Here is a 25,463-nt window from a genome sequence, read left to right as displayed (position 1 = left end):
CGGTGGGCAGGTAAGAGGCAGGTAGACATTTGAGAGCAGCCATGATGCGCCAGGATGTTCTCCCTTCTCGAGAAGGCCATTCCAGCACATTTTTGCTTCAATCGATCCCACTGTGAAATAAATCTAAGATGGCAAATCAAAAATTGACAGTCGCTTGGTGAGTTTTAATTAGACATAAACACTCTAAAAAGGTGATTCTTGTGCCTGCCAGGCTCACACTCACGTGTCTCCCTTGAATAATCCGATCATGTCAGCAGTGAGTGGGAATACGCAGTGTAGACTACCTTGACCACCATTATCCATGACTTCAAGTACAGCATGTTGGGATTTGCTTTTCGACCCTGCAGCATCAAGGTTTGCAACTTTCCTTTGAGAACGTGCCACACTGTCAAATAAGATGTAGTGTTTAATGCATACCAATTTTACGTGCTTCAAAGCACATTTGAGTATGTTCCGTCAATGACTGTCGCTCGGCTCATTGAGCAACATGGCAGCAGCACACAGACATTTCTTTTGCAATATAGAGCCTTTATGCTACGTACCCAGCAGGGACATTCATGGACGCCCTCTAAACTAGTACTAGTACTAACCTCTGGCAGACATTCCTGTGATTTACTCTCACAATATGGATTCATTATGTCAGCGTGCATGTGCAGTATTGGGGTGCTGGCAGACAAAGCAGAGAGAGAGAGAGAGATGAGTCCCTGGTGTTTTCTTTTTGGTAGCAGTGCTCCATTAGTTCTTCCTTTGACTCAAAAATGTGATAATTAAAAAAAATAAAAATGATTTAAAATTAAAAGCAGAGAAAAGAAGTCTGCGAGTATGCGGAGGAGCGAAGGCCAAAGCGCAAATAGAGAACCACCGTATACATGATCTGCCTGTCTGCAGACGGCCTTGACAGGAAACCACAGAGAGCTGGGAAGAGGCGGTTGAAGAGGTTGACTTTTCACACTCCACTAGAGTGGCCTGGCAGACGATTAACTGCCTTGCTGCTCGCAGCTCACGGCGCAAGCGCTGTCCTGTCACAGCGAACGCCATCACACAACAGCTACTGATGACCGGCAGTTTTAAGCTGGCAGACAAAAACTATGCCTGCTGTGTCCAAAAGTCATCTTAAGGCTCCATGTTCTCACAGAGACTAACAAAGGCCCCCCTGGATCGGGAGTGGGTCACTCTCAACCGACTCCAGACGGGTGTTGGGAGCGCACATGTACCAGCGGGGTCTAAGATGACAGACCACATCCTGAAATTGGTGACACAGCTCCAGATCCAGAATGTACGGTAATCCATGAGTTAAACGGATGAATCAAGCACAGCTATAGCAACTAAGAATATTACAGCTCGTTTCTGCCATTCTCCATCAAGCTCACGGCTTGGCTTGTAGAAGCCCGCTGAGTGAGTAACCATGCTATGACAAAGGGGCAAAGAAGCGGAGTGGGAGTGGAGCTTTGAGAGCTGGCCCTAATTGAAGAAAATACCTCAGAGGCTTCGAGTCATTTCTGCTCTTTGTCTCCTCGGAGTGGCAGTCAAAAATGGGCTGCACTTAAAAAACTCAATAAAAGGAGCGTTTTTGTTCAGTGCGAACCATAAAGTTAGAACCACGACCCCATCAATAAAATGTTTTTACTCTGCAGAGGCCAGCATTTAAGCCGTTTTGAGACATTTTAGCTTCCATCGTAACCTTACAACAGTGTCTTGGATGACTGTGCATCCAAATCAACACATATAGTTCTGTGTTTACAATAACAGAGCCGTTGAGACTTAATAGACAGATGGCCGTGCATATGCTGTGCTGAAAGTGCCCTGCTGTGTAGATTGAAAATGGAAAAAAAACATACACCCTGTCCATGTATTGAGATGCAGATGACTGTATGTGCTGCACGGAAAAAATCATCACCGTGATAAGTTCTACCACAGTACAGCCACACGTCAGGGTCTACTTAAAATGACAAAAGAATCCTGAGTTGTGCTCATTTCTAGTCCAATCTCTATTTCCTTTTCTAATGATATTTTTGTCTCTCAATTGAGTGAAAAATTGCTGTAATCTTCTGGCGCCCTCTCTAATGCCTCATTAGCAGAAAGCACACGCAAGTGAGATTTTATCCCCAGCTTGTCCGTCATCCATGTTTTACTTTGTAATTTGAAGACTGTTGCAGTTTTCAAGTGGTTTATGAGTGGACATAGAAGAAGACAAACACAATGACTTATTGGGAACGTGACTGTTTTACACACCCAAGCCATAGCGGCGAAAACCTTGACGCCTCTATTAATGCAGCGCTGCAGATAACCTTCAGTCCCTGCAGAGGACTCGTGCACAATTACCTGTGTGCGCTAATGCCTTTCTTATCTTATTTGTTACACCATTCACAAAATACCTTTTATGTCAGTCCGCCTCACCACATGCGTATTGTAATGAGGCACCTTGAATTATATGAAACTGTGCTTGCTCCGTAGTTCAGAGCTCCTGGAATACTGGCAGTGTTGAAAAGCGTGAAACCTTTTACAAACGGTCACAGTGGTGTGCATTAGGGACGCTCCGATCGATGGGCCACCGATCAGTGTGGGCTGATTCCTGTGAAAAATCACATGATCAGCATATGCTGATAAATGCCTTTCAGGGGCATGTCTACTGGAAGGAAATCTCATTCTTCACTGACCCCAACGACGTCGTCAGGTGAAAATGGCAACGTTTTGTTGTGGTTTAGTTGTCTGTTTACATGAGAATCGGTGTGGCGAGCCTTCCAGGTGCAACTTCAAATGTACTTTTGAAATACTTTTCAGCTTTAGATGACAGGCAGAAATGTCAAGCATTTTGACCATCTGACAGACCACCCACGAGCATTTTTGTCCAGTCTTGTCTTTTATCTGTCCTGTGGTTTCGTGTGAACGAAGATGGTTTCCATAATGTTGCCATCTGCATATGTCCGTTTTAAAAGGGCGACTGAACAAACTGTTGTGGTGTAAACGAGGCCGTAATTAAAAGGAAGGGTGCGTGAACGTACATACTTCCAATGTCTTCCAAAGCTCTGAGGATCTTTATGATCCTGTTTTCATAGATGAGAGCGTTGTTGATTTGTGATGAGCGTGTGCTACTGTCACGGAATATCAAGTGGTAATTTATGGTTTAATAGATTCAGCGGTGATGCTCCCTGCTGTCCTGCCACCTGTTCTGTAGCTAAAGGCTGAGTCATTATGCAGAGAGCCAACGCTCCTCTGCAGAGAGCAGCAATGCTATGAACCACCCAAAGGCTTCCATAGGCTTTCACGACTTAAAGTTAAGATAGAGTTAAGATAAGGTTGCAGTCTGGTTCTGCCCATCCCGTTGCAGCGTCTTCATGTCTGAACTTCAGCCCTCTGTGACAGTGATAAAGTGCCTCGTCTACGGCCCCTCTGTGAAAAATGAGTTGCAGTGGGAGACCCCCGGGTACGTGAAAGCCATCCTCTCCTCTTGTGCCTTCTACAATAGGCTTAATAGGACAATTCATCTTAATCCAAATATCCCTGAGCCACTTGTACCAGATGGCGTTTCATTTTGAAAATATAACTACCTGTTACTTTTATTCAGCAAAGAAACCACAACGACAACAATCTGCAATCAACAGTCAGTGGATGTCAATTCATGGCCTTTATTGCGAAGACACACACCTGGGGGTGTCACGAGACAAGACGATGCAAGGACGAGATGAGATAGAGGTGACATGGGTGATGTCACACATGACAGGAAGGAGGAAGTGAGGGAGTGTGAAGGAGTGTAGCGTGCAGAAGGTTACGCATTGTAGGGAAATTCTAATGCACGCACACGCACACGCACACATAGTTCAGTTCCAAATGTGAAAATTAGTTTGTTGTGTTATATTTGTAAATAAATTGTTATTTTGATGTTTTTAAAAAAAATGTTGTTTAGATATTTGAACTGTCACAAAAGCAAAACATATTTATGTACAAATGAAAGTTATGCTTAAAATGTATGTTTTTCATAAAAAGCTGTTTTTCTCCCTTTTCTAGTTGGAAACTGATATTTTCCTGAAACTTACCTATGTTCTACTGATGATTACTAAAGATCGAAAAAAGGTAGAAACAAAGACTGTAGCCTAATGTATTCTTTTGGTAGGTTGCGTGTTTCTATAGCCATAGAACACAATATTCTGTGTGCCTTGAAACATCAGTCTAAATGATCTGAAATGGGTCGGTACTGAAGGGCTTGTCTTTTGCAAAATGGCTGGGATTGAATGAGTTCATTCATGAATTTCTGACAAAAACGCAATATAACAAGGGAGCGGTAATCGAACCACAATATGGCGAGGGACAACAGAAAATAAATTCCTCTAACTTTCCTTAATTGTTGTGTGTTCGTCTGCGACATGAGACATTAGGATTTAGCATTTGCATTCTGGGGTGGGAGGAATGGTTCCATAGTGATTCAATCAGAGAAACCAAATGACTCTATCTGCGTTTTTATTCACTGTAACGCACTGTATTATGCGCTGTAATTTTATGGATTCTTGCTCTTGAAAGCACCCCATACACCGAAGCACGCTCACAGCAATTAGCATCGTCTGCATCCTTCAGCTGTTTGGTGTCCTCTGCTCTGTTTTGCTGCCACACTACCTTTGTGGTATTTTTGACCATTGTCAGACAGCATCACGTGGGTGTGGTACATGGAGGTTGCTGCCTAAAAGAGCACGGTTCCTGTCAGCACCGTTGTCAGTAATGCGTGTCTGCATGTAGCCCGAATCCAACTTTGTGTTTGTGTCTGCTTACAGATCATTTAGATGTGCTGCTCAGTTCAGACAGAAATCTTGCCGCTTGTCCAGAAATATTAGCGTCAAACCACCTAGCTGAGGTTCTGCTCGCTATCTTCACTTTTTTTCCAGGAACGTTCAGTGGTAGCGCCTTCTTGAAAGTATGGCTGTTTTCATCAACATGGTTGTTTTCCAAGTATTTAGTTGTCTGTTTATTATGTGGACATCATTTTTTTATGGCGGCCACCCTTCCTGTAATGCGGTGATAACACACACATTGCTAACCTTTTTTTTTGTAATGCATGGAAAATTCTTTACAATATGCTGATAGGACACAGGGTGATATTACATAAGCTTCTTGCTATCTGTAAAATCCTGGGCTCAGGTTGTTTAGGATCTTACTACCTTTTGATCTCTTGGATCCAGACATCTTTCAGCTTTCAGGCTCGATATTGTAACCATTCAGTCAGTGAGTGCAGTTGCAGTTGGCATATTTAATATCCTTGACTCAGCTCTGTGCTCCCATTTTCTGTATTTTTATCACGCTAAAAGTGTGCTGAGAATAAAACCCAGGAGCCCATCAGCACGAACGAGCCAGTATGCCAAATTAGTTCGTGGTGGCGACATAAAAGGCAACACAACAAAGTTGCCCACCTCAAACATATCCACTCGACTCAGTTTTCCCTTCTGGGGAAAAAAACTACACCCAAGATTCTGAGCCTTTGTCCCGACAGTCAACACTTGATTGGAAAATTACATAGAAATGGAGCAGCGCAAAATGGTGTGCAGTCACAGAAAGTGTAGTTTGAAAAGAAATGCCGCTCTTTAATACAGTTGGAAAGCCATCATTTCCAGAAATGCTGCAAACATTTGACAGACATTAGTATTGCCTGTGAGAAAATACATGCCAAAAACACACACCTATAAAAATCAACCAGTATCCACCAAAAGCAATTTTGACTTTATCACCTTTGTGTCCGCAGACTCCAGTCATCATGTATGATGCAACAAGGGTGCCATCTCCAAAGGATGGTCCAAAAGGGCTGACCAAGCCACTGGTCCCCAGAACAGGACCAGACACGGGAACAACAACAGGAGGAGTCTTAACGCCAGCAACAGCCCAACAAGCTAAAACTGAGGAAGGACAGTCCGGTGCGGAGGAGGAGGAGCCAAAATCAGAGCCGGTCCTGGTGAAAAAGCCACAGAGGGAGATATTGGACCATGAGAGGAAGAGGAGGGTAGAGCTGAAATGTATGGAGCTCCAAGAGATGATGGAGGAGCAAGGGTAAGTCTGGTTCTGTTTTGTACTGCATGTGTAAAACTGGTGTATTGAGTTGCTGGCCATGTTTCGCAGTTTCCACTGAAGCAGAGAAGGTGACATTGATTGGCATGGGTTTGTATGTACAGGTGCTCCTCGCTTTATGATGTTTCGTCTTTGGGAATGAATTACAAACGTAAACATTCGGCGTGTACCTCGTACTGAGTGGAGGAACACAGCGTGTGTCTGCATAACTACACTTACTAGCGGACTTTTAGGACTTCAGGGTGTCTCCCAAGTGGCTGTGTGCCAAGGAAAAGGAAAGCCATCCCCATGGAACAGAAAAGCCAAGCTTGATGCCATCAGAAGAAGAACACTCAAACAGCACAATAATGGATGGATGGATGGATGGAAGGTTGCACACCCTCGTTCTCGTAGTCCCGCCCAGTGTGAGAGAAATGACGGGGGCTGCTTTTTCTAAGTGGAGCAGTACGGAGAACGGTAACAGCATGGCTAATGATGACAGAATACAAGGTGAATGAGCTCCACTCGCTCATCAGACAGCAACCACTCACTCCAACGTTAAAGCTCTGCACTGACTTGGGCCATCTAATTGAGAGAACAGATTACGGGATGGAGACGGGGAGACATCCAGTCGTGAGACATGATTAAGAGGGCGGCTGGAGCCGTGGCTGAGTCATTGTTGTGATTGAGGCCTCAGGAATGATTAGGCTGGGGGAGGGACATCACATGCTTGGAACATTTCTATGGCAACTCCAATCGCTCACTTCAGTGGTCTGAGATATTGGGGGTCCTGTTCTGATGCATGTATCACATTCGATGGCAGTTTAAACAAGGGGTGTCCAGATTCGATATTGATATCGGGCCAATATCAGCAAAAAAAGTATCAGATTACATTGGCCTGTATCTAAAATCTCCGATATTGGCACTCGGATACCAGCAGTCGATCCCAGACTCCGCCCCAGCACACCTATCCAGCAGCAGCCAGATAAGATACTGTAGATATGGATGATGCAGCTGAGTGCAACACTTGCCATGCATGAGCACAGAACCGGGCAAGTTTAATACGACCAAACTCATCGTGCACTTGAAGCAGCGTTACGCGGCACGAGAAGAAGTCATTAGCCGTAACAGAAAAGATGACCGGTCCCTGTCGGTGGGGGTAAAGTTGAGTTTGAACCTCACTTTATGTAGTCTGCCTAGTCCCCACAGCGTTGTGGATAAAACTATAACCCAGATGCTTACAGAAGTAGATAGGTCCGCTTTTCTCATACCGCCTCTTGCTGATTATTGTTCTGTTTGAGTAATATCCCTTGATCAAGCTTTTTACAAGTTTCCACACTACAAAATACGTAATAAAAGTATGATTCATGCTGAGATCAGATTGATATTGTTAGCGGCCGATAGCCAAGGCTGCAATATCGCTATCGGCCAATATCCAAGGCTGCAATATCAGTATCGGAGCGGAAGTGAGAAAGTTGTATCGGGACACGCCAAGTTTAAACACATTAAACGCAATTAGACCTCCATTCATCCATCCATCCATCCATCCATCCATCCATCCAGCCATCCATCCATTTTCTATGCCGCTTCTCCTCATTAGGGTCGCGGGGGCATGCTGGAGCCTATCCCAGCTGACTTCACCCTGGACTGATTGCCAGCCAATCGCAGACAATTATACCTCATTTTTCAGTAACTACAGCCTGTTATTAGTCATAAAACACGCACGTTTGAGCAAATATTCAAGTACTTCAAGCAGACCAAATAAATTCAAATACAATAAAAAGACATTCAGTGAAAGACACGTTAATATGCAGTATTCAACACTGGCTACACCCACTAGGTGTCAGTAATCTTCTATTATGTTACATTGATGAGACAATAGTAATCATGGTCTCAATAGGTTCATTGGTTCCAGACCTGACTGCGATAAGTCCATTTCTGCAAAGTAGGATTCAATATTAATAAACAGAATATTTTCGAAATTTGAGCATAGAAAACCTTCCTAAATATGTTTTTACCGTTATTAGAGCCCTGTAGACATGAAATAACACCCCTATAGTCCCCTTTTCACTCCAATTATTCTTTGTTTACAACACATTGTGCAACGAATGCACTAAGGGTCGCTGCAGGTCCTAACTAGTCCGCCTCCCATTTATTTGTTCTCAACTTAAGAAAGTGTTTCAAGCGGCGTGGGGAAGAAGGACAAAGTAAGAAGCCAAAAACGTACCACTTCCACGCAGAATGGTAGGAGAGCTTTTTTCCCACTGTATCATGTCTGACTCCATGGAGTGTTTAGGTGATGTCATTTCAAGGAACGTCTCATCAATGTAACATCATTGACGCCTAGTGACCAGAATACTACAGCACAGTATACATGGCTTGTCTTTCAGTATGTTGCCACTAATAATAGGCCATAGTCAGCCACGGACCAGCCATCATTCATGAATTCATTTGGATGTTCGAACCAGGATGTAGCGAGGGATGACTGTATGATGAAATCATCTTGAAGTGGCGATACGGGATTTTCATCGGACAGTGACAACATGCAGTCAAACCTCGCCCCAGTTTTCGTATGATTCTGTCTCGGTTGTCGTACAATACTGTGCGTAAAAAGCTTGTATTTTCCTCTTTGACACACTGAATCTTGTGGTATTAGAAAAGATGTGGACGGACTGCTGTTAAGGCTAATAGAACCCAGCCAAAGACAGTGATGCAGCAAATGATTTAAACGTGTTTACATCCGCATGTGCTTAAGAGCAAATGAACTCGTCACGCTTAATTCAATCAAAGATGCAATTAGTCAAGATACTGTGTTTGTGGTACTTCATAAAGGCTCGGTAGCTCATCACCTGAAATAGAAACATGGGGGTGGTCACGTTGCCTTCTGTCTTCACGGCGCCTTTCAATCCCACTAACTCCACTGCGGCAGAATTGATGGCCGCACTGTTTAATAGATGCACAACAGTCCCTGAGCACAAATTGTGGAAGCAGCCTTTACAACACAACACAGAGATAACACCAAAAGTACAACCCAACGGACAAGGAGGCTATTGAACACGGCCTCTGGGCTACATCGTGAGTTAATGAGAGGGATCAATGACTGCTCAGGGATGTCAAATTACTGCAATCACCGTCTTTAATTTTAGTGATTTGTTATGGTGAAGATGGAGTGCCACACGCCAATCGATGACTCTTGTCTCCCCGTCCTCCCAAATAACCAAGACTTTTAATGTCGTGGGTGATGGGCTTGGAGGCACAGGGCTGAAATACAGACGCTCGTATGAATGAGGACGACGGTGGTTTGACATTTTTACTTGGACGCAGTATTCGTCCATATCTGCCCTGACTGAGCACTCGGTGGAACCCCTCCTCTGTAGTCCGCTATGTGGTGTGTTAGGCCCAATGCTACCCCCCAGTTGCAAGAAGTGTTAATTAAAAGCGCACGTGTTGTTTCAGTGAGCACATTTACACAACAGCTTCTGACAAATATCCAATATGTGGGCTTTTAAACCCATCGATTCAACTCTCTATTGATTTTTCCTCACTTCTATTGGATGTAGCTCTGATATTTCACCGCTGCAGAAGGCTTTCGCTGTCACGGGAAAATGGAATTCGTTCTCTAAAACATTTTTTTGTCCAAAGATTACTGCTAGTGTGTAATCCTGACTATTGACCACCAATTGTCAGGTGGTGCTTGCATCTCCCTGGATGTTACGAAATTTACAAGGAAGCAATAGCAAAAACCATCTAAATGCACCACTTTTGCAACTTTTGGACTTCTTCACTTGCTCAGAAACATTTCTCTCTGTCTTTCCGGTGTGTCTGGCCAGTATCCTAGTCTGTTGACGAGGGATGGGCGAAGTAATCACTTTATTGATTAATAAGAATTTAGTCGATGGTGTGAAATTTGAATGTTAATTACAGGCAGTGCGTTCCTACAATGCGGCGTAAGTCGATTTTAGCATAAGTTGGATCTCATTCTTAAATTAACACTTACGTCACTCACACTGTACACTGAACACATGAAGGACATGAAATATAGTAGTAAAAACACTAAATGCAGTATTGAAATGAAACAGTAATAAAACCATAACACCTTGTTGGAGGTTTTTGGAGGTGTTTTAATAGCTGACTTTGTAGGCGGAATACGTGTGTCCCATTTTACCTGCTTTTATATCTTTAGAACGCACAGAAAAGAGAAAGACGTGTCTCACATAAGGATTTTGGACGATGGGCAAAATTTTTTAAAAAGTGCAGCGTTGTCCTGCTGAAAAAGCCAGTCATTACCACACAGACAAGGACCTTCAGGCATGAGGGACGCCCCCTGCAGTGTCTCCTCGTAGCCAGCTGCCGTTTGACGCCCCTGCACAACCTGAAGCTCCATTGTTCCATTAAAGGATCATGATGTGCCGTGTGGAAAACATCTCAGGTGGGATCTCCTTGTCATGCCAGTAACGCTGGAAGCCATCAGGACCGTCAAGTTGACATTTTTTCTCATGACAGAATAAAACTTTCTTCCACCTTTCAGTGTCCCATGTTTGGTTCGCTTGTGCAAATTCCAAACGGCCAATTTAGGCACGCACAAGATCTGCAGAAGCTACAGATACTAAAACCACTGCTGTGATTCGCACAATGGCAAGGAGAAAGCAACTGTCCCTTTCTGAGCCTTTGACGTATGTGCACCCATTTTCAATCACCTCAGATGTAGCCAAAAGCATGCAAGAACTGTTGTAGAACGTCAGGAAGCACCTATCACATGGTAATGGGTCCTGTCCTCCGCATGGAAGCCATGAATATTAAGTGCTTTGGGCTTCTATTGTGCTGAGCTGACAGCTGCCGGGTTGAGAGATTGCCCAACAGAAGGACCTGATGCTGCTGTCAGACTTTCCGGCCCATCTTTCGGCTTGTCCTGATCGCATTCTCCACGCTGTCAATATCAGGATAGCAGCATCTAAGGAAGCATAGGATCAGGCTTCTTGTTAATCCCTGAAAAGTAAACACCACTGTTCTTTTCTGAGATGAACTGCTGGTTAATTTATCAACCAATTTATAACCAAATTCTGATTCAGTTCATCTCATCAGTTCATTCATCTCCTATTTCTCTTCATTCTTCGTTATACTGTAGCTCATTAGAGCTCATTAGCGCAACAAGGGAAGAATGTGGGGAGGTGATGTGATGAGGGTGTGACTCCAGCAGCAGATCAGCTCAGTGTGTTCTGACGTGCAGACCAGCATGTCTGTCTTACCACAGTCTGTTAGCAGAAGACGACATATTTAACGGTGTCAGTCATGATTGTTCAGTGAAGCTGGATGAATTATTACTGCATCCTTTGCGGAGTTGTCGCCACTCCTACTGTGAGAGGCTGCACGGAACGTTCTAAGAGGGCTTGATTTATTCATCCGCATTCTCCACTGACAATTTTATGAGGTGAAATAGGAATACAGACGCCCTACAGTGAATTTAATGCAGAACGGCAGTAATGTACAGTATGTGTGTCTACGTCTACGTCAGTTTGTTGAACCCTCCCTGGACATCAAGTTACACTTTCCAGCTTAATGAAAAAGATCATTCAGCTGCGGCCTAAACAAGAAACATGTCAGCTTTGAGAGAGAGTCATACAGACGTACTAATTCAAGCATAGCTTGCTCAAGATCCTTCTTCCATATTGACTTCTTTGTGAGAATGTGGCACTTGCGTCACTTGACCGCTTCCCTGCTGCAGTCCGGCTTGCTGCTTTTGGAATTTGCACCTCGCTCACTGACATTCACGCAGCCTCCTTTTGACTCTAATAAGCAATCGGCCATCCTTGTCTGCTCACGACGGCGGCTTGTCATCACGTCCACAGTCCACCGATGTCTCCCTCACTGTGGTGTCTTCCTGTCCGTGTACAGGTACACGGAGGAGGAGATCCGGCAGAAAGTGAGCACATTCAGACAAATGCTGATGGACAAGGAAGGTGTCATCACCAGAGACGGCTCACAACCAGTGTAAGTTGTCTTTTTTTTACCTCCCCTCCATCCATGCTTTTAGGTTAAGTTGGTTTAGGTCAGGGGTGTCCAAAGTGCGGCTCGGGGGCAAATTCTAAAAACATGATGAAACAATAAAATTTAAAAAACAACAGCAAAAATGGAAAAAAAGCAGTTATTTTACAAGAATAAAGACAAAACATTAAGGGAGTGAAGTCATTATACTAACAGAAGAAAACAGCATAAAGTTGAAATATTGTAGGAAAAAAGTTGTAATATAAGAAACAAACCAAACAAAGAATTAAGTTGAAATTGTATGAAAATTAGGTTGAGTAAATGCTATAATGTTATGATAATAAAGTCAAAATATTAAGAGAAGTCATATTAGTATGAGGAAAAAAACGTAGAATGTAGAATGCTGATATATTTGTAAAAGTAATGTAAGGAGAAACAGTTCAAAATAATAATAATATTATTACCACTGATGAAATGAAGAAATATAGTTTATATTTGTAAATATACAGTATACATACATTATATTCAATATTTTGTTTGGGTTAGTTTAAAAAAAAAAAAAAAAGTAAAGCAGCCCTCAGTGGAAATAGTTTGGACACCCCTGGTTTAGGTTGATAGGAAAATAAAATGAAATAAAACTGGATTCATGCTTTAATTAGCGTAAGAAGCGCCTTGAACGCCTTCTGTTTTGGTTTTCATACGCACCTGCTGCAAAGCAAGAAGCTCGGCTGTAGCAGTGGGCCAAAATGACTCCACGTACTTAAAACGTTATTCCAGTAAGTAAACGTGTATTCATGAAAACGTTGTGGTGTCTAATCATCATGATTGTTATCACTGACATACATTTTGGTAAGTGCAATGTTTTATTTGCACTATTTTTCATGAACTTAACATTGCAGAGTTGTACATGTTTTTTATCATGTGGCGGTGATTGACTTCTGGAAGATATTGATGAACATAGAGTCGAATAAATCAAAGGAAAGATGTATGGTAAGATTACACACACATTAGACTCCATTTGGGATTTTAGGCCCTGATGAGTTTCTGCACAAGTAGTCCGTGAAAGTCTTGATGTAGAAAACTGACAAGGTTGCAGTTTGCAGGGTTGTCCCCTACACTTTTCCAGTCCTCGGCACTCACACACGTCTTGCACAAACAGACCGTTGTTGGTAACGGATGGCTGCTAGACAAAGAGGAGTGTCAAAAGAGGCAACAGTATAGAAGCTTGCTTTTAATACTTGAAAAGTAGACATGAAAAGCGTCACTGTTAGGGCTGCTACTAACGATTATTTTAATCTAAAGATTATTGTTTAGGCCCTAGACAAGAACAAGTCACCCAGAACAAGTCAGTATGAACCAAACACAAACAGTTAGTGGTTTGGGCCGCAGCATTTTAGATTAGTTACAACTTCATGAGGAGCTTGTTAATGATCTGAGCTGGTATCGTAGTCACCAAAAAATACAAGGGTGACCAACTCTGCGTGACGGATTGAGATGCTGCAGTGCCCACAAGGAGCTTGGTAGAATGTGACGTGGTCACCCCAAAAGCTGTTTGGCAGCCGCCTCTGTGCAGTGTTTTTACCGAACGATTTATGTTCCTGAATGCTAGCAAGCTCCATCATGACCTGAGATCTATAACGAGCCACCGTGTGCTTCAGTTTCCTCATTCACTTCTTTATTCAAATCCCGTATTTTGCACAGGGCCTAGTGCTATTGACCGCCTGAGCCCCTCAGTGGTGGCTTACTGCGTGTGCACACGGGCAGGAAAACAGCCTGGAGCAAATGTGCTTGCACATAATTCTGTTTACCAATACCCTCGATTGATTTCATCCCGGAGAGCTGGGACCACTAAGTAATGTCAAGTATAAAGCCTCCCACAGTCATTTTAGTCTTACACATAAAAACCATCCAATTTAGAACAATAAATAGAGAAACTGACCCTGTGCTGCACGTAGTCGCTCAGCATCTGCTGAAATGCCCCAGACTTGGGCTTTAAGTGCTGATATCTCGTCTAAGGTGATCAAGGTTTTTACATACTTTTACATACTTTACTCCTCGGTTTTTGAACACCCCGGTTTTCATGTGCTTGGGTTTTGGTTCATGTACACTCTCAGTTATTGTTTGCACATAGCAAACTGTTGTTTTCCCCTTGAGCACGTTGAATCCTGTGGTATTGATACACATGTGGACAGACTACTCAGAGCATTGTTTGTTTAATCAGCCATCTTGGATCACGCACCCAACACCAAACCTTGCAGTAGAACTGTGTCCTGCAAGGCACATTCATTTTGCAAACTCAAAGTCAAGGAAAAATGTTAAGTTAGGGTCATTTGTAATTATGTCACATTGTTATCTGCATGTAAAACTATAATTATTCTCAAATAGATGTATTTTTTTGTTCGTTTTTTTGTGATTTACATGATTTCCTCTTACAAAAATTGCTTCGGTTTTCGTACATTTGAATTTTCCTCTGACCGGAACGGAAAAAAAACGAAAACCATGGTACCTCTATATACTATTTCGTAAACTTTCAAACTGAATAACCAACAAACTAAACACGAGATATACAGTAAAAGCCAGCCAGCATTTTTAGAAATGCTGCAAATGTTTGACAGACAGTACGAATTGCAGAGGAGAAACTACATAAGACACGTGAATGATATATATCATTATTGTTTATGATTATACAGTATCATAACATTAGTCGTTTATATTTTTGTTGTTCTACGGGTGCATGTCGCACTGAAAGGTGTGTGGCTGATTCTCTGTGCTCTGCATTTTTCTTGAAGCATTCCAGGTCAGAAGTACTCATCATATTTAAATGAAGACCAGCGATGCAAGAACAAGCTGATTTCACTGCTTCACGTTTCTTGACTTCCCTTGTGACCCTCAGCTGTCATGTTTTAGGGTCAACCACTTGCACTACTATCCTGAAAGGTATGAAGATGATGCTGAATTGGTCGGCGATGAAGACGGAGACTATGCCTATGATGATTATCACAGTGATAACAGGTCCAACGCATACGCAAACACACACACGTTATATACACATGTTTTCAAACGCAAATTAAACTGTGCATACACACAGAGGACGGTCATTTTCCAGAAAGTGATTCTCATTGCTTTGTAGTAGTGCCCGACCGATTTTTGGGGCTGAGTGCTCATGCAAGGACTGCTGGGACATATGTATCTGCTAAGAATGGCCTAATTAAGATTTCATATTGCATTTTATTCCTGATGCTCGGTTCAAAAAGTGAGTAAATGTGGCGTATTCCCCCAGCTGAAAATCTGGATCTCCTACAGAGAATTTCATCAGGGAATACTCGCGGATCGATGTGGTGTCGAAGTAGCCGCTGCCGTCGTCGTGCTACCAGAATTATTCTTGCTTCCGGGTCCACCGGGGTCTCAATAAATGGCGATGCCATTACACAATGAAACACTGGCACTTTCATAGCCCATTTTACGCTGAAAGTCTGGACATAACCTGGTCGGGACCTAAAGTCACTTCGCAGTATACCCCCCAGGTGTGTAGGTAGCTGACAATGTTGCTGTTGCTGTAATGTTCTTGTTACAGTGACAATAAATATCACTCAAGGTTTTACTACAGTAGATCCCCGCTGTTTGTGGAGGTTCGTGAAGGACGGGCATAAAAGCCTATTTTGGATACGGTAAGCCCTACAATATGCCTCTCAGCACTTCAAACTCCGTTTTACGCATCCGCTATAGTACACTACACACCGTAATAGTACAAAACAGTACACGTCATGTCCTGTCATCGCATCGACGAGTATGTGCTGGAATCATAGCCGCTGCACTCGTTTTTTTTTTTTTCCCTGCAGATAGCGCCATCAAACCAAAGGAAATCCGTGAATATGCAGATATTACATGTATACAGTGGAACCTCTGACGTTAACTTCCCATTTGAACCAAACTTCCCTTCAAGGGTCAAACAAGTGTAAAAATAGGCTAATGCACCTCACGCACCTCACTTTCCCTCATCATGAATTGTGTTCCCGCAGGCGTAAAAGGAGTGCCGTGCTGCTCATAGCACACATCACACGGAAATGCGCATTCGCTGCTCCACATGTTCCACCTTTTTCTCCCAGATTTTTCTTCATCGCTCACAGTCTGTTCCTCTGTTTTTCCATGAATACTGTATATCAGACTGAAGAAGAAGTCCAACAGCTCTCCATCCCCTCGTCCAAAGAAAAAAAAGAAGAAGAAATCCAGCCACAGAAGAAGTCGGTGAGTGTTCTCCGCTGATAGTGCTTGATAAAATAGCCTTGTTTGCAGAATAACTGAATTGGACTCAGTTGTCTTAGTATAACGTTCTTTGACACGTTCTCCAAACCCACAAAGATCATCTTCTCCCTTGAAATGGAAATTCCATGGTCAACATTGTTTATAGTTGTTATAGTTGTTATTAATAAGTTAATAAGTTAATAAGTCATTTATAAATAAGTTTATTTCAATATGTTCTGACTAAGAGTCTACCACCAAACAGCTTAATTAATTTCTGAAAAAACACGGTACAGCGAGGGAGTGATAATTGAACCGTTACATTGCGAGGGACGGCTGTATGCTGTATATGCTGGATTGCCAGTCAAGTTTTAGACACAAATACTGTATTGGCAAAATTCAGTCCAAAGTTTGACACCATTGTGAGGCTGACTGCATGATTGTCTTTTCTGCATCTGTAGATTTGGCAGTTCATCACCCGCTCGCAGGGAGAAGAAGAAAAAGAGTGGGAAGAAACACAAACGTGACAGGTGCGTGTGTGACAGAGTGACTGATGTTCAGGGATGAATCTCACGACCATTCTCGCACGAATCACGAGTACAAAGTTTTAAAGAGTTTACGCAGACATTGGCCTTTCATGCTTTGCCCGTATGTTGCTTTCACTCTAGAAGAGAAAGATGCTCGGCAGGGAAGGAATGAAAGAAAAAGAAAAAGTGAAGGACAGGAAGAAAAATGGAAGATGAAAAGGAGAAAATACAGGAAGGTGCAGGATAATAGGAAGGAGAGAAAGGCAGAAAAGGAGGAAGGAAAGGTAAATTGGTGAAAGCAAAGAAGGAAGAGGCGCGTAAACGACAGGTAAGAAGGCAGGAGTGTCGATTAAAGGAGGATTTGTGGATGTCAAGAAAAGGTGGCCGAGTCCAACTTGTGTTAAGGGAGTGGGGTGGGGTGGGGGTGGGGTTTACATCACACGTTCTTAATCACCAGTCCAAACCCTAAATGTTTACAGGGCAGTTTTTATTGTATAGTATGATGCAAAAGCAGTGTGGGGCAAATTACTAGTTACGTTCCCCCCAAGGTGATCAAATTAGGAACTGAATTACTCCTTCAGTATTGTAATTTGTAAGCATGAAAAGTCATTACTGCGTCGCTTTCACGTAGAAGTATTTGGATTTGGCTTTGTAGTGGCCATTTGCAGATGTTTCATGAGATTGGAGTTACTCCCAACAGATGCAGGCAAACACCTCACGTAACGTGCGCTTCACATGTACTGTATGTACTGTATGTTCTGTATGTTCTTGCCCTTTGCATCAGCGGCGTTGAAGCAGTGCTCGTATTCCATCCTGAAAACCACAGTTTTAACTTGAAAGACAGCTCCGGCTTGCCGTTCTCTTGTGTGGCTGTGACCTTCATGACTGAGTGGAGTCTTTTGAACGGGTCTTTTAAGTGAACGATGACAACGGATTTCCAGATGCATATAGGACCGGCTATCTAAGGGGCTATCCGCTCGGAAACGTTTTCAGGTCAAAACGGCAAAGCATTTTATTGTTTCAGCCTCTCATCCACACGGAAACGGCGTTCTGGGTGCCCTGAAACAGAATAGAAGCGAGCTTTGATGACAAGCCAACATAATATCAGAAGATGTTGACAGACGTGACCCACCCCAGTCGACTTTCGACAGTCTTTTTCTCCAAAATGACTCATAGAAGTAATTCCATGTGGTCGTAAATCTAGATGAGCCTCGGAGAGCGGAAGGTGACGGACGTATGCGCATGTGTTCTTTCTTCTTCTATGGTTCGGTGTGTCACGCAGTTCCATCTGCGTGTCGGTTCACAGCGCCACACGTAGGTGTGCCTTGTGTATTATGTCGTTTTCACCCAGTCATCCGTTCCCATCTGGATATTAGGTATTAATAATCCCCCAGGAGGGTTGTAAGGACTTTACCTAGATCAGGAAATAGAATCTTCTCATACTCACACCTGCTAGTAGATGATAAACAGTAATCGTTTTAAAGTAAATCATAATAAATAACAAATAAACAAAATAGAATACATTAAAATAGAATAAAACTTACCAGTGCAATACAAGGATGTGGAGGGCCAAACGTTCAATCACGATGCCTTGTAGAGGGCCACGCTGGAATAGTCCAGTGTTTGGCCCCAAGCCATTCTTGAGTGTTTTTGGCCAAAATACCTGGACAGGTTCAGGAGTTTCACTGAGAGTTTTGCCGTAATTGCTTCAAAAGGTTGTGCAACAAAATCATCGTTTTTGTTCAAGCCGGTTTCATTAGCTCATTCTCTGGAACCGCAGTTCAAAAGCAATGTCTGATTTTTATTTGAGTACATTTTCCAGTTTTTTGGCGTAGGGGTACCACGATCTTCCACCAGGTAATGTAATGTAAGTCTGAGCGGGAAAAAACACTTCCATTTTCACTTCCGTTTTGTTGATGCAGTGAATCGTAAGGACCGTAAGCCATGATTGAATGCTCGTAGAACCAGGCCTATGACCTGTACACGGAAGGAGCTGCACATCACAAGAAAATGGAACTGATCCTCACATTGCCGAACACTATGACACCCTTGTTCCCCACTTCTCATCTGTCCCGCTTCTACTCAAATCCTTTTTGTCCGCTCTTCTGTCCCTTGAGCCAAACACCACAGCTGCTCTGCAATGCAGGTGTTGTTGACGTATGCATAATGTATGGCTGACACACAGGAGGACCGCATGAAGGGTTCCACCTCCCTTGTAGCTTTTTATCCTTTTAGGTTCAACACTAGGACGAAAAGGGATGGGTTAAAAATGACTTCTGCAGCTGCTTGTTTGTTACAAACACTTGTGGAGGTGTGTTGGGGGAACATGCCGTGGGTGGTAGGTGATTCTCTGTTGATGTGCTGCTTTGTTCAGTGACATAAACAGTAATGACTTCTGGAGAACACACTTGGTTCCCTGGTTGACAGTCGCTGCTGCTCCCTCTCGATCCGCTGTACACTGTAGGTAGAATCAGCAGGGGAGACGTGGGGGTCCTCTGTCAAATGGCAACAAACTCCCACGGCTCTGTCTCACTCATCCCCATGGAAACCGCAATGAGGCTGAGAGCGATAGGAACAACTCAAAATGTGTTAACAGGAGGGATGCTCCCGTCTGGGTTTCGTGCTGCCGATTCCGATACCGATGATAAAAACAAGCTGCATGTGACTCTGAGTGATTCTTCCTGAGGTGTGATATTAGATTACAAGCATTGAAGGATGACGCCTCACTTCCCCCTCGTGTAACCAGCACTGCATGTCACGTTCCACACCACAGGTTTGCTTTTCCTTCGTTTGCTCTCTTGTGCACTTATTGTGATGTGACATCAGCATCGGCAGAAAAAACAATACCGATATGATCCGATATCGCGTTTTCAGACGTCCCTTGTTGCTATACTGTACGTGTAGAATATAAAGACGTGTGTGAGATCATGTGGAAGCACACGCAGTGCATATCAGATGGCATTGGTCATCACATCGGTAGGAATTTAGTGGAGATATTTCTACACCTAATTTCAGCTGAGACCCCACTTTCACTTCCCGCTGCAGATTGAAGCACGGCAGGATGCAAGCCACAGGTGTTTTTTATTGGCCCCCAGCACATTCTAAAAATAGAATTTAACAAGAAAACCAACCAAAAAAAAAAAAAAAACACAGCAGCAAAAATTAAAAAATCTGCAGTAATTTTACAAGAAAAAAATCAAAATATTAAGAGAAAAAAGTTGTAATTTATGGGAATAATGTCGTAACCTTGCATAAAGTTGAAACATTAAAGTAAGACTTTTTTTGTATTTAAAAGAATTTTTGGAAAATTATGTTGTGAAAAAAGTTCTAATTTAATTAGACTAAAGTCATAATATTATGAGGAAAAAGTCATTGCATTGCATTGCATCACGACATGAACAAAGTTGAAATAGTTTGAAAATAAAAACAAAAAAAATCAGAAAAAACTGCTGTAATTTTAAAATATTACAAATTATTAAAAAAATTAAATAAAAATGAAATGATATTATTAATAATAATATTAATAAATTGCCCATAGGCATGGATGTGAGTGTGAATGGTCTATATGTGCCCTGCCATTGGCCCTGCCTCCAGCATGCCCGTGACCCTTGTGAGGACTTGCAGCATAGAAAATGAATGAATGAATATATTTTAGTAGCAAAGCGTTGATATATTAGAGAAAAAAATACTTAATTTTTTAAAAAGGTGTAATATTATGAGAAACGATGGAATCAATTTTTGGGGGGAAAATTAGGTTGGGGAAAAGTTGCGGTAATAAAGTCAAAACACAAAGTCAGAATATTACGAGAAGAAAATTGCACTGATTATTGATTATTTTAGAAGAAAGTTGAAATATTTGCAAAATTAAAAAAAAAAACAGCAAAATGGGGAAAAAGCCGAAGTTGATCCAAATGATGGTCTTTTTCACCCACATGACGAAGCTCAGATGCTGTTTTTTCTTGGAACATATCTGACTTCTTAGCATATCTACATGTACTGCTTCACAAAATAGCTAAGCGGCGCTTGCGGACTTTCATTTTTCACTATGTGGTCCTCGCTGGAAAACGTTTGGACACCCCTGATGTAAACCACATGGGTAAAAATATCCGTCTCCTGGTGCACACGTATGAATAATTCAGTTCAAGCAGCTGTCATGTCATCATTATTTCTGCTTCTGTAGGTCTGCATCAGGCTCCAGGAAAAAGCGCAGGTACAGGTATGTGTGGGACACAGAAGATAACTATAAATAAACACCTCCTCCTTTTGTTGGGACATGATGTAACATACACGGTAACACAGAGCTGCCTTTACGAAGATCGCAATGCTCACTTGTGACATTATGACATTATCAGAGTGGTATTAACATGCGTTAGGTAAACGTGTGACAGTAGATCCCACATACTTGGGGGGGTTTACGGCTCGAGACCACCCGCCGATGGCGAAAAAACGCTAGCAATTGAGACGCCAGTAAAAATGTTGTGTTTTTCCTCTAAAGCGTCTCCTCCAAATCCTCCTGCTAGCTTGGGGTGAACTTCTCCTTTGATTTCGGATCAACTTTTGCAATAAAAGCGACTGCCGTTATTATTAGATTAGATTCCATTACAGTAACCCTCCCCATCTCTTTAATTGCCATTGTTTGCTCGCCACAAGCAAGCAATGCAAGCGTAAGCCCTGTAACACGCCTCACACATGCATCAAAGGCGTTTTCAACTGCAAACTATACAGGTGCTGACCACCAGTAAACAATGATGACCGTAGTGTGTTGGGGGAAGCGTGCGTGTGGGCTTCCCAGCATGCCTCATGTTTGCGTCGATCGCACCGTGAGTGAGATAGTGGTTCAACTTGATGACCCTCGCTGCCATTTCCTGCAGAACTCAAGCTTGCTTGTTGCAGGACACGGCAGTTACTGTATGTGCCATGCTGACATTATATGCTTTGTGAGCTCACATTTGTAAGTTATTTCCGACTTAAGAGTACATGTGGCTGGCCATTGGGCAACATAGGTCAACGCTAAGGGCCACGTGGCCACCAGGGGGCGCCACAGCATTGCGAAAACTGCAATGCCCAATTATTACTACTGATTATCATACTAAATACGTTTTTTTTTGGTTCCACTCATCATTTATCTGCTTGCACCATGGATGTGATATATGAAAAAAATGTACAGAGCGCAACATTTGGTGTAACCGTGACCGGTAAACATCCCTTCACAATAAAAGCATCTTCAAACTTCAAAATAAAACCAAGAATTTAGCAAAGTTAAATTACAGCTCTTAATGAAACATACCCAGTTGTAAATGCACCCTTTAACCTTTTCTTCACCTCGGGGGGGGGGGGGGGGGGGGGGGGGCAGACCCGTTCTACTCACTACTATTATTATTTGTTGACTTATTTCCAGGATTATTATTTTCAGGTAAGGGTGTTTATCGTGTATTTCAGATTTCTTTTTGTATTTATTTGTCATTTTTAAGCAATTAAAAGTAAAGAGGGAGCCCTACTTTTGGAAATAAAAAGCAAAAATTGGCTTTTTTCCCCACAATTACAAAAATAATAATGTTTTGATGAAAAATCCTCAACGTGTTTTCCTTTTGACGTGTGGACTAAATTCATAAAGTATATGAAGTGTGTAAGCACGGGGTTGAAGTGAAGGGAACAATAAAGAGTTCAAGTCTTTCACTGTCTTGTTTTCAGGTCAGGAAGCCCGAGGGACAAGCACAAAGACAAGAGCAAACACAGAAAGAGGTGAGACACACATCATCCCTACAAAATGTCTCCTAGCATCCTACGTGCTGATGTGACGCTGCCAGGACATCTACAGTGTATTTCTGTGCCCATGCATGCCATCGGAGATCATGTAGATACTGCGCACTCTATGGATTTCAGCGCAGAAAACAATATGCCATGAAGAGTAAAACAGTTGTCATATTTCATACGTTTCTATTGGTCGTCCTTTTTTGTCAGATTCAGCCTCCCAGAGCGTTAAAGGGCATAAACCACTAATGGCTTCTTTTCCAGCTACGCAGGCTCAAGCTAAACGTGTTCGCCTGACCTGCTAGAAATATAACCTGACGGGTGACTGAGTTAGCCTTGATGTGCACGTACATACAAATTCCTTTGTATTTGTGCATGTGTGTCCGTCCGTTTGTGGCCGTGCATTTAGCTCCCCCGCCGAGACCCCCGGAAGGAGCATCCAGCGTCAAGGCAGCTGTTGCAGCAGCCGCAGCGCCTCCCTGACGTCCGCACGGAGCACCTCCAAGTCTCCCGGCAGGTACGTTCAACACACGGCGTGCATACTGTATGCATAATCATCTTCCACGGTGATATCACACCATCAGTTTGGTTCTTCATTTATGAGCACGCCTCAGGGGATCAATGGGAGGAAGATGTAACTCCTCGGCGTATCTTATTACCGCCCTCTTTAATTGCTGACATTCATATCATAATACTCATTGTTGTGTTACAAAAAGGACTACTTGGAGAGATGTGTTTGAAGGACAATGTAATTTCTAGATGTTGGGTCCCAACCGTGATACGCTACGTAGAAGCGAGGAGGACTGTTGTACTTCTTCACAAAAACACGACATGGAGATCATTATTTTTAAGGTTTTAAAGGAAAACTTTTTGGGGAATTTTTCCCATCATCCACGATCCTTGCGTGAGATGTGAACACATATGCTGTTCTCTTCTCTGTGCCGTTTAAAGATATTCAAACAGTTAAAAAGCGACAGCTCGATAGTGCACGTAATGGGATCCACCTCTGCCGCCTACACAGGCTGCTATTAAAACACCTCCACCAAGGTTTATGGTTTTATATCCATGCTGTGAGCATGTAGTAACAAGTACATTCATGGGAACATGGAATACTTACAGTAGTTTGTGTATTTCGGTCATTTTAAGCAATACCGGAACTTCACTTCACATAGCAGCATCGTAGAAGGAACGCCTACACCCAGCGCTAACCTTTCCAAACTCAGAAATAAAAGCACAGCAGCATCTCGAATATGTAGCCTTACCTTTTGGTCGTATCCGAGGCGCTGTGAAAGCGACGCTGACGCGCTACGTGCGAGTCTGTGGTGAAGCTAAGTGTCAATACAGCAGTAGTGTAGTTCAATCGGCGAAACAATGTTAATAATAATAATAATACCAATGTCGCTGTAGCTTGGTTAAGATGCACATCACATTATATTTCAATGGAGCGTTGTTGCCGCTTTTGGAGACTTTTTCAGACGACTTTATGGGAGGAATAAGTCGGTCCCATACGTGCAGTAATGATCTGGCTCCTTTTCTCTGTATAAATATCTTTAAAACGCACAGAAAAGAGTAAGACATGTGTTCATGTTTCACGTAAGGGTTGTGGATGATGGGCCAAATTCCCCAAAAAGTGCACTTTTCCTTTAAAGCTGACAGGAAACGCTCAGCGCAGCCTTGTCTCAGCCTGTGCTCCTTTATTTGATCAGGAGATGTGCAAATTCAACAATCTTTACTTGAGAACATGTTAAAACCTTGATAACACACTTAAATGGACAAACAATAATTTCATGTTATTATGTTTTCATGTTATTATTCATTTTAAAACATTTTCCATTGTGACCTGCCTCCCTGGCCCGTACGTCACTGTACACTTGCCATGAATACGTGTGATAAGCATCTTGATAAGTAGGTATGACGTAACACCCCCACAAATGCAGGATTTACTGCTTTCATTTGAGCCCAGAAACCCCCTTGCACCCCACCCTGGGCTACAACTAGCAAAGCGTATATTTAATGCTCCACTCTGTGGAGAATTGGAGTTATGAGAGCGATGTTTCTCCGCTGGTGACAGTAATCTCAGTGCCTTTGTTCTCTCAGACTGAACTCCAAACACAAGAAGGATGGAAAGAAGGTATCGTCACTGTCATCTGGCCCCAACAGTCCCGCTGCTTGGCCCAATGGCGACCACACCCAGCGCAGTCATAATGGCAAAGCCGGCAGACTCAACAACACTGAGGGCGATAAGGTGCAAGATGTATGTGATCTTCTCTATTCTGCTCTGTTCACCCCACCCCCACCAAACCTACCCACTAAAATGTGAAACCTAGTCCTTCATAGGTCACAGGGCACATTTTCTATGACTGTCCTTGTTCCTGATGCATAGCAGACCTGCTGCTTCGTTTCTGGCTTTCTTTGACTTCTCTGACATCTTCTTCATTGTTCTTGTTGTGGCAACAGAGAAGAAGGTTCTGGTGTGTGTGTGTGTGTTCTGCATAGACCTTCAGGGCACAGCATTAGCATACTTTGCTCACATGCAGAATCAAGCCACCCGGGCCCACTCTGATCCCAGAATGAGGAGCAAAGCTCCCTACGCTTCCCTCCATGCATTTGCTCACTGACGGTTGAAGGAATGACCGCTTCAAACACGCAAATCAGTGTGTATCTAAAACAAGAATAAGTAAGCCAACAATGGAAAGTCCAAAGATAAATATGAATTAGATTGCACAGACCCTGGCTCAGCGATTGATGTGGTATCAAGTGATATTGTTAACCCGTGCCTCTGTGAAGTGAGCAAGTCAACGACCTAATGAACTTGTGTCCGTCACCTACACTAGCACCTGCACTTGGTCTAATCTCGAGCTAATCTACACACTAATCTCAATATCATTTAGTTAGACTGTATATGAAAAGGAATGCGCTGAAGTGAGTGCGATACTGACT

The 25,463-nt window shown here is 42.9% G+C and overlaps 1 protein-coding gene across 3 annotated transcripts in view; it reads left to right on the top strand.

Moving 5' to 3' along the window:
- srrm3 (serine/arginine repetitive matrix 3) overlaps positions 1-25,463 on the top strand; it is a 65,328-nt gene that overhangs the window by 22,289 nt on the left and 17,576 nt on the right. For 2 of the 3 annotated variants that reach the window (XM_054754336.1, XM_054754335.1), the window contains exons 3-11: positions 5,726-6,027; positions 11,917-12,012; positions 14,914-15,018; positions 16,171-16,251; positions 16,707-16,775; positions 20,953-20,988; positions 22,464-22,514; positions 22,933-23,040; positions 24,621-24,777. In XM_054754336.1, coding sequence (XP_054610311.1) covers positions 5,738-6,027; positions 11,917-12,012; positions 14,914-15,018; positions 16,171-16,251; positions 16,707-16,775; positions 20,953-20,988; positions 22,464-22,514; positions 22,933-23,040; positions 24,621-24,777 — 993 coding nt within the window. In that variant the 5' untranslated portion in view covers positions 5,726-5,737. The remainder of the gene's footprint in view (positions 1-5,725; positions 6,028-11,916; positions 12,013-14,913; positions 15,019-16,170; positions 16,252-16,706; positions 16,776-20,952; positions 20,989-22,463; positions 22,515-22,932; positions 23,041-24,620; positions 24,778-25,463) is intronic. The other variant, XM_054754337.1, reaches the window with a different exon arrangement.

This window comes from Dunckerocampus dactyliophorus, chromosome 16 (genome assembly GCF_027744805.1).
Source record: "Dunckerocampus dactyliophorus isolate RoL2022-P2 chromosome 16, RoL_Ddac_1.1, whole genome shotgun sequence".
Classification (NCBI taxonomy): Eukaryota; Metazoa; Chordata; class Actinopteri; order Syngnathiformes; family Syngnathidae; genus Dunckerocampus; species Dunckerocampus dactyliophorus.
This window is presented reverse-complemented; position numbering and strand designations above follow the sequence as displayed.